Genomic DNA, 8,768 nt, shown 5'->3' with positions numbered 1-8,768 from the left:
ACAAAGCCTAGAGCTAAATAAGAAAAGCTTTGCTAATTAGTTTGTTTTGTGAGCTTTCTTTAAGAGTGTGCTCTATTTTTCTTCTTCTTAGGATCATTAGAGTTATCTTGGATACTCTTCTTATTCAACATTGCATCTCTTGGAGAGAGCCGGGGGAGTGGAGGATAAGAAGCGGAGGAATCTAGGATTGCCTTTGTGGCGTTCATCTTCCTCAGACACTCAGAAGACTTAGAAGGAGGCTTTATCGCAGACGTCAGTGCCAACGACAGGTTCTGTAATGAAGCCGAAGTTGTTGCCTCATGTTAAATGGTGCTGGCCTATCAGTAAAGGAATCGGTTAGTCATAATACAGATTTACTGTTCGCAAATGTACGTATCATCTGTGCTGAGCTCTTGCCACAGGACGAAAAGGAAATCGGGAAGAACATGTATGCGATGCAGCGAAATGGGAAGAACATCTAATAGATTCCCAGAAAAAGGGAAAATAGAGAACCCAATCGATGGATGCTCTGAGAAAAACCGTTAAGTATGGTGAGCTACGTAGTTTTTCAGATAAATTGGGGATAAGACTGGTGGGGGAACAGTAGCCTCCTACTTCCGTTTCTATAAAACCAGGAGTGTTATAGAAGCAAGAGGCTATATCTGTCATTTTAGTTGAAGCAAAAGAGCATTGTTGTGGGTTTTCTTTCTCCTCTACGCTTGCTTAGGGACTCGTCCGTCACCTGCAATTAGTAATGAATCATATTCGGATTGGAGCAGCCTTAATTTATATTTATATTTATTTATAATCAAATTATCAAATGTGGACTACGCACAACAAAATTTTATGACAACACAATTTAATAATTAAATTCAATGAGCAAAATTGAAATTGAATTATAATTCAGAGACCATTGTTATAATTAACGTCTTCCTCTTATACAACTGATTTTACAGAAGTGTGAATCGAACACAAACCTTTGGCTGCAGGGCGAACGGGAACAACATTATTTACATGTTTAGCTTTAATTTATTAAAAACTCAATCTATAACTTCTGTACAGTGAATACAGGACCAGCATTCAAAGAGGGTAAATTCCAACAATTACCCTGACTATCAATACAGCAGCTATACCATTTAACCCTATAAGTACCCACTGGAAAAGCAGAAACATCAAGCAAGCAACTTGAAAACCCTTGCCCTCTTTCGTTCAGTTCAAAACGTGCGAACGAACTCACAAACTCGCCATCATTTTTACCCCTTCGACGCTTATTACTCTTTTTTGTACTGCACTCTGTTACATACTGTAACAGCTTCTCGTTCATTTCTACAATGTCATCAGCTTCCCAAGCCTGTTTTTGCTCCTTGTTTTCTCCACCTTCTATTGGCTCCTGAAGGGATGCTCCACTGTAGACTATGCAGTACAAATTTTTCAACCGGACTCGGATGTCTGGTGGCACATTTCTTAACTGAAGGCACAAATTTAATGATAAGTTGAAGCCTGAGGCTACATATATTGCCTCTGGGTTTCTCGTTTCACTGACAGCAAAGAGTTCTGACCCCAGGCAAGGCCTGAAATTTATGTCAATGGAAAAAATTAGAATGGTGGTGAAAACAGAAAAGCAAAACTTTTATATAACTAAACTTAAAACATCATATCAAAGCGATTAACCAATCCAAGACTAAAACCCTATAGTAAAAAGCTCTACATGGTGATTTTAATCCTAAATAATCAACCATGTCAATATATGATATGAAAGCTTTAAAGGATTGAGTAAAAGTAAGATTTTCTCGATGCATCTATTCTTAGAACAAAATGGAGAAATCAACAAAACAAAAGGATTGTTTGAGTTAGATATATATCATACCTAAATTTAAAGAAGTACTTGGGAGTCCGGAAGGGGATTTGCATCCATTTCATTAGGATGCTATACAGAAGTTGTAAGCCATCCTTGGTTGCTTGGGAGAGACCTTCCACATTGTGCACTCCGTTTGCCTTACTTTTCAAGCCAAAAATCCCCAAAACCACAGAACTACAAACACTGTGAATATCTTTCGCTACAGAACCAACCTTACATGCTTGGATTCTGGACTGCAAGTGAAAACAATCAATGGGCTTGCCACCTGGATTCAAAAGCAGACAAAGAGTTGCACTGGTTTCATGGTTACTGGCCCCCAAACGCCCAATTAGATTTTGTATCAACATTGAGTCTAAGTTGTTCTCTGTTGTTCCCAGACCGAAAATGGAAACAGATTCGATTAGGCTTGGAATGTAAAGAGAAAAACCAGTACAAAAGGCCAATAGTGAACAAGATAGTGCGAGTTCCGAAATGATTCCTGAACTTTTTCTGTCCATGTCAATGAAAGATTTTGTTACTAGATCAAATTCTTGTGATAGCCTCTTCAACTGCACAGATATTTGAGTACACTTCTTCAAGGATACGAGGTATCCAACCTGTTCATTATTGGTAATGCTATGCTGGTCAAATTGAATGTTTTCAAGAACTTTAACTATATCCACCACAGCTCCTAGCACCTTTGCTCTTAAAGACAAAAACGACCTTTGGAAATAAAAAGTTTGGTCCATTTTGAAATCACCTTTTAATGTTGCCAAAGAAGAACAAAGACCATCATAAGCCGCTGTGAGCTCCCTACTGTTAATATGCTCCCTGATATTACTAGCTGAATCTTGGCTGATTTCACCTGAATCATTACTAGAAAGTATAAGATCAAATTTATTCGTCTCTAAACCTTGTTTTGTCAACAGCAGAGACTTGAGTCTCCTCTCAGAATCAGAAAATTGAACTAATGATCTCATCCAGCAGCAGCAGGAAATAGAATGAACCTTTGGTACTAACTGCTCGAATGTAAAAGTTGCAGTGAGCCAGGCTCCCTGACATGCTGCATAAATCCCGACTCTGTAAGCAGGCCACTTGTTTTCTGTCAGCATCCTCTTCGCACATTCAATTGTACGAATTTCATGCTCCATTAAGTGAGATACACCCGAGTTCTTATCAAGATTGTAACTTCCCTCACTCCCATGCGCCAAGTTAACCCAAATGATTCGACAATGTAACAACAAAGAGTAGAGTGTGTATGTATAACATTCAAACAAGTTGCTCTGACTTACAAGTTCGACCAGAAGCTTCACTTTGTCAAATACTTCAGTGGAGATGGCACCAGCTTCACTGAGATTTTCAAGAAAGGCCACCAAAAATCTGTAGACAATAAATAAAAGCTTTGATCTGATAGTTCTGCTTTTTTCTCCTTTCAAGTCTACATTATCACGAATAGATGCATCTGCTTCTGATGTAATGACTAGATTGTCATGCACATATGAGAGAGACTTGACCAAAACATATATTTGATCCAGCACTACGACATGCAGATCCGGATATTCTCGAATTAGACAGAAAAGAAGATTGAGCAGGCAATTAATTTGTTGAAACACTGGAGACTCAGTCCAACAAAGATCCAAAACTGGCTTAACCATCAAGGTGATTCGATCAATGATAAGTGAGATCACACGAGATGGCAGAAGAAAGGAACAAGGTGCAAGAGACCCCATCTCTGTACTTCCTTTTAGTTTCGTTGGCACATCTACCAAAACAGAAATAGCTAACAGGCCCTCAGACGTGATTGGAGATGAAGTTGCATTCTCAGCAACGCTTAACAGCTTAGAAGATTCAAATACATCAAGGGGTAGACATGCTAGCTTACATGAAATAATCTGCAGAATGCGTATGTGAGTCAATATAAATTGCAAAAACGTTAATAAAAAGTTAATCTGTCGGACTGAGAAACAACCTTACGTAATGTCTGCAGTGCATCACACAGCATGAGTGATGGAACTTGAGGTTCATCTAGTATGTTAATTAATGCTCTCACAAGATATGCATTTACAGGAAAATGACACATTCCTTGACTGTATATATAATGCAGGCTTCTTACTGCTGTTGCACGCAGCTGAAGAGGTTTTTCTTGGCTAAGAAACAAGAGAAGCAAATCCATCTGCATTCAGATGCCAATAAGTATTGCGGATCAAGAAATCTGAAACCATATGCTACCAAAAACAATTACCTGCTGAGATATAAGAATGGTTGACCTGGAAGACAGTTTGGAGAGAGAAACCAGCATTGCAACCTGGCAACCCTCATCCGCGGACTCTAACAGAAGCTTTAGGCATGTCTGGAATAAAGCAGTGTTAGGCGAATCTTTTTCATAAGCAAATAACTAAAACTCTAAAAGAACAATTTCCAATTCAGGCCAAAAATAGCATAGCAAAAGAACCTTGTAAGCATTATTCACAAGGGGATGTGAGCACCGAAGTTTGGCAAATACTCGTGCTCCAGCCAACCTTATAGCAGGTGACGTTTCTGGTGAAGTCATCATATGAGGCAGCATCTCCAAGACAACACATGCAAAGTCCTCTGATAACTCGGCAAAACATCCTGCTGCAAACAGCGATGCTTTTACCTCCATAACGTGAGAAGAAACCAAACTAGAAAGCACCAAGTAGCGTATGCTTGAACTCTCTCTAGCAAAATGTGCCCAACAACCAAACAGACCCAAAGCCAATGCCCTATCCTCAACATCCCCACTGTCAAACACAAGCTTAACTATCCTCAGCAGTTCTGCCTTCACATGAATCCGAGTTTTGGACAGAACTCCATTATACTCCTTCCGCTTGTTCCTCTTCCGGTACTCAAACAGAAAGGCCCTGACAATAGAGAGTCTTATATTCTTGTCTCCACAATGGAAGGCATTGGCAAGGCGAAGAATGATGGCGTTGGAGAAGAGCTTTTCCTCACCAGGAATTAGGTCGAACAGGTGGTGGACAGCAGGAGAAGCATCTGGCTCCCTGCTTAACTGTTGGAGCCTTGCACCGACGTCCGAAATGGCTCCGAGTGAGAGACCTGGTTTCTTGGAGCGCAGGGCTTTCTCTAGCTCGATGCTCCATTGCATCACACATGCTGCCGAGTTCCTTTCCATTTCAGCTAACAAAAACAAGTCATAACAAACTCATAATGTATCACACATTTAATACTCTTCTCCTCAATTTCGTCGAAAAGTAACAAACTTTTTCCACTTTCAAGCCTTGAAACTACTGCAAAATAAAGTCTTTCTCTAATCTATCACTAAACCAATTTTCCACCCAAACCAGAAACCCATTTTAAACACACAAATTGCTAAACAATTAAATTAAAGAAATTCCAAATGTAAAGGAAGAAGGGAAGAAGCATGGAGATTGGATAGAGCTGCTTACCATCAAACAAACTACGTGGTTTCAGCCTCTGTGAACTTGAATTCAAAAACTAGTTTGCACAGAACCGAAGGAAAAAGAGGACTGGGTGAGCGACTGGGGTTGGTCGGGGAAGGGTTGGAAATTAGGGGTTCCGATGGAGGAGAGGAGGGGATTCTGGGACAGTGGGACTCGGGGCGGGAAGAGAGGAAAAGGGTAGAGGCCCTCGCTTTTGTTCTTCATTTTTCGTTGATTCGCGCAGTTTTTGTGTATTCACCGGGAAAGGGATGCTCTCCGGATTCAATAGCATGCCCACGTATTAGCGGTTGATAGTATATTGTCGGGTTAATTTTCGTCATATACTATTTGTGTTTAATTTTAAATAAAGTATGATAGACGATGAATGATTAAGACGTGAGGATCTTAGAATAAGATCCAATTCCCACAAGGAAAATGATGCTCTCCGGATCATTTTGTGGGGAGCCGTTCATCACAAAACAGAAAGAAAAAGAAAAATCCTAGAATTTTTGTCAGGGCATGTTTACTTCTATTTGTGGCTATTGAAGTCCTTAGTCTTGATTTGAAGGATTCGTGAGCTCTAAATGCATATTAACTATAAGATTATATTAGTTTAAATTCAAAAACTTAAAATTTTTGCCAACTTAATAAAACAAAACCAACTTAAAATTCATGAAACATTATAAGACCCATTTTCTTATTTTGCTTTATTAAGTTGAACATTTCAAGTCTTTGGATCTAAATTAATATAAACTTGCGGCTAATATGTATTTGGACCTCACGTGTCCTTAAAATGAGGACCTTAGGCCATCTCTAATCGAGGAGGGCCAGAGGGCCAGATGACTCGTTTTAGCCATATGGACCTCCAACAAATTAATATTTTACTATCTCCAACCGAGGGCCATAAGGCTCGTTTTAGCCCTGTCACAAAACACTATCTCTAACCAAGGGCCAAAGGGCCATAAGGCCAAACATAATTTATTATTTAAATTAAAAAACTACAACTTATATTTAAAAACTACAACTAAAATTGAAAAACTACACCAACTTAAATTTAAAAAATACAGCAACTTAAATTTAAAGTCCATAATCAACATCATCTTCATCATTTGCCATTGTAGGAGTATAGTTGGAGGTAAACAACTGTCGCCGGGCCATAATTTCCCCTTTTTTTTATTTTTTTTTATTTTTTATCAAAATAGGCCTTACTCATTGGACTGTAATCCGAAGTGTTCCCTTGCATATTCCTATCATCCATCTCTTCTTGTATTTGTTTGGCCGGTTCTTCATGCCCACGATTCCTTTCTTCCGCGGCAAAGACATTTTGCTTCGCCATTAATCGCAATGAGGCCATCACTTCCTATTGAGCGGCGTAATCATCATTTGCCTTGTCCTTTTCCATCAACCTTCAGGCCTTGTTTTGTCCCATAGCCCTAGGTATGGAACCTTCACCCGAAGACGGATTTTCTACCCTTATTTGTTGAATGGTAGGAGATCCATTTCATCCCCATCTACAGCTGAGGATTGAGTTCCAAACACCGGCATAGGACCTACTCTATGTTGAGGTGGATCTTCAAATAACACCCACCCTTTACAAATTTCCCAGCAACTGTGAAACTGAAAGGGTTTCGAGCTGTCCTTCATATACAATTCCTCTGCTTGGCGTACCTAGAAAATATAATTACAAAAATTAAAGGAAATTAATTTATGAAATTAAATGTAATAAAATTAAATATAATTACAAAAAGTAAAGGAAATTAATTTATGAAATTAAATGTAATATAATTAAATATTAAAAATAAATTGTGAATACTTCGTCGTAGTAATTAGAGCCACTTTCATGTCTACTTGCAGCTGCTAAGAGTGCTTGATGCCATTTATTCAAACTTGGATGCAGATGTTTCTTCCATCTTGAAGAACAACTCTCGTGGTTTCGGGTATTCGGTAGAGTGGTGTCTTCGTAGGACTCATAGTATTTTTTGGACACACGAGTCCAAAACACCTTCACTTGTTTGAGAACTCCCCCTCACACTATCTTCTGAGACCCATCTATAAGTCCTACAAAGATCTTCATCTTCTTTTCGGGTCCAAACCCTACCTTTCATTGCAGATGAGGCCACTTGAAAATTATTGAAAAAATTGAAGGAAACATTGTTGGAAAAGGAAAATATGAGAATTGAAATGGTGTAGGAAGGTTTAGGTATTTATAGGAAAAAATGAGAATTTTTTAAATTTTTTTAAAAAAATTTTGGCCAAAAAAGAAATTCAAAACCAACGGGAACTGATGTCATCTAGCTATTGCTAGCTAGCGTCATGCTGACGTCGGCTAGCCATTGGGATTCAAAATATGGCCCCGCTTGGGGTTAGTTGGCTGGCTGCTTTGGGCTGGCCGATTGGCCCTTTGACCCTTTTTGTCTAGTGGGGCCCACGAGCCCTTTGGCATGACCCTCGGTTGGAGATGGTTTTTGAGCTATTTTCAGCCCTTTGGCCCTCTGGACCCTTCGGTTAGAGATGACCTTAGGAGCACCACTCATGGCTATTGTAAGGATCAATTTTTTAAAAGGTGACAAGACGTTTTATGGATAACCCATTTAGGGGAAAGCTTTGAGGTGCGATGAAAGGTTTTATATGATCTAAATTTTTAAACACATATTGTATATAAATTATTTATATAATATAATACTTTGTGAAACAAATTAATCAACAATCGAACAAGCAATCAAGGCCTAATTGGGATTAGAATACTAAAAAACTTACTTGAATTTTGAAACAAATTATGGTAGTGTGGAGAATTTTGAAACAAATTGAAGTATAAGATTGGGGTAAAGTTGAAATATGGGATTGGGATTGAGAATTTAAGATTTGAGGAATCGGAGAATTGTGGATGGGGATTGGGTGAACTGTCAAAGGGAATATGGAAGAATCAGGTATTGGGATTGGGAAGAAGGGATACAAACATAAACTCTAGAAGAACAATGTTCTGGAATCCTAGACTTAAACTCAACCCTGAAGAAGTTTAGGGTTTTAGGAAAATTGAAATGTCATGTCGGACCGAAAACGAAGAGTCTGGATTTTATTACAAACTTTAAAACGCTATTTTGGATGCCTAAACAACCTTGGATGACTAAAATCTACCACATATCACAACATAACAGTGAGTTTGAATGAGATGTCGTGTTGGTTTCGAGAAGGTATTATGCGCCTAAAACGGAGCTCAGACGCCAAATTTATAAATTCTCACGGGGTCCTTTTGTCTTTCGTCAATCCATTTCGTCTTCAATTCACTTGATCATCTGTCTACATCAATAAAGAGTATAAAGACAAAAATGTCATGAAAAGTTGATATGACTAAGCTAGTACTAATGCACAGAAGTATTGAGGATGACATGTGTACTTATGCTTCTCAAAGTACAAATGGGTTTTCTATTGAGTAAATGACTTAAATTATGTTTAATACTTTTTGATTTTTTTATACAGTTTTTTTTTAATTTTTTTTATAAGGGTAAATAGCTAAAATAGTCCCTGAGATT

General features: G+C 38.5%; 1 protein-coding gene across 1 annotated transcript; it reads right to left on the bottom strand.

Annotated features, from left to right (window-relative positions):
• Positions 1-892: 892 nt before the first annotated feature.
• On the bottom strand, positions 893-5,499 carry LOC137731919 (uncharacterized). Its single transcript, XM_068471180.1, has 6 exons — positions 5,245-5,499; positions 4,269-4,975; positions 4,059-4,166; positions 3,786-3,989; positions 1,847-3,708; positions 893-1,550 (listed from the first exon to the last, which is right to left on the bottom strand). The coding sequence occupies exons 2-6, from the start codon at positions 4,968-4,970 to the stop codon at positions 1,025-1,027; spliced, it is 3,402 nt and encodes a 1,133-aa protein (XP_068327281.1). The 5' UTR covers positions 4,971-4,975; positions 5,245-5,499; the 3' UTR covers positions 893-1,024.
• Positions 5,500-8,768: the final 3,269 nt, after the last annotated feature.

The sequence above is a fragment of the Pyrus communis genome, chromosome 4, assembly GCF_963583255.1.
Source record: "Pyrus communis chromosome 4, drPyrComm1.1, whole genome shotgun sequence".
NCBI classification, from domain to species: domain Eukaryota; kingdom Viridiplantae; phylum Streptophyta; class Magnoliopsida; order Rosales; family Rosaceae; genus Pyrus; species Pyrus communis.
This window is presented reverse-complemented; position numbering and strand designations above follow the sequence as displayed.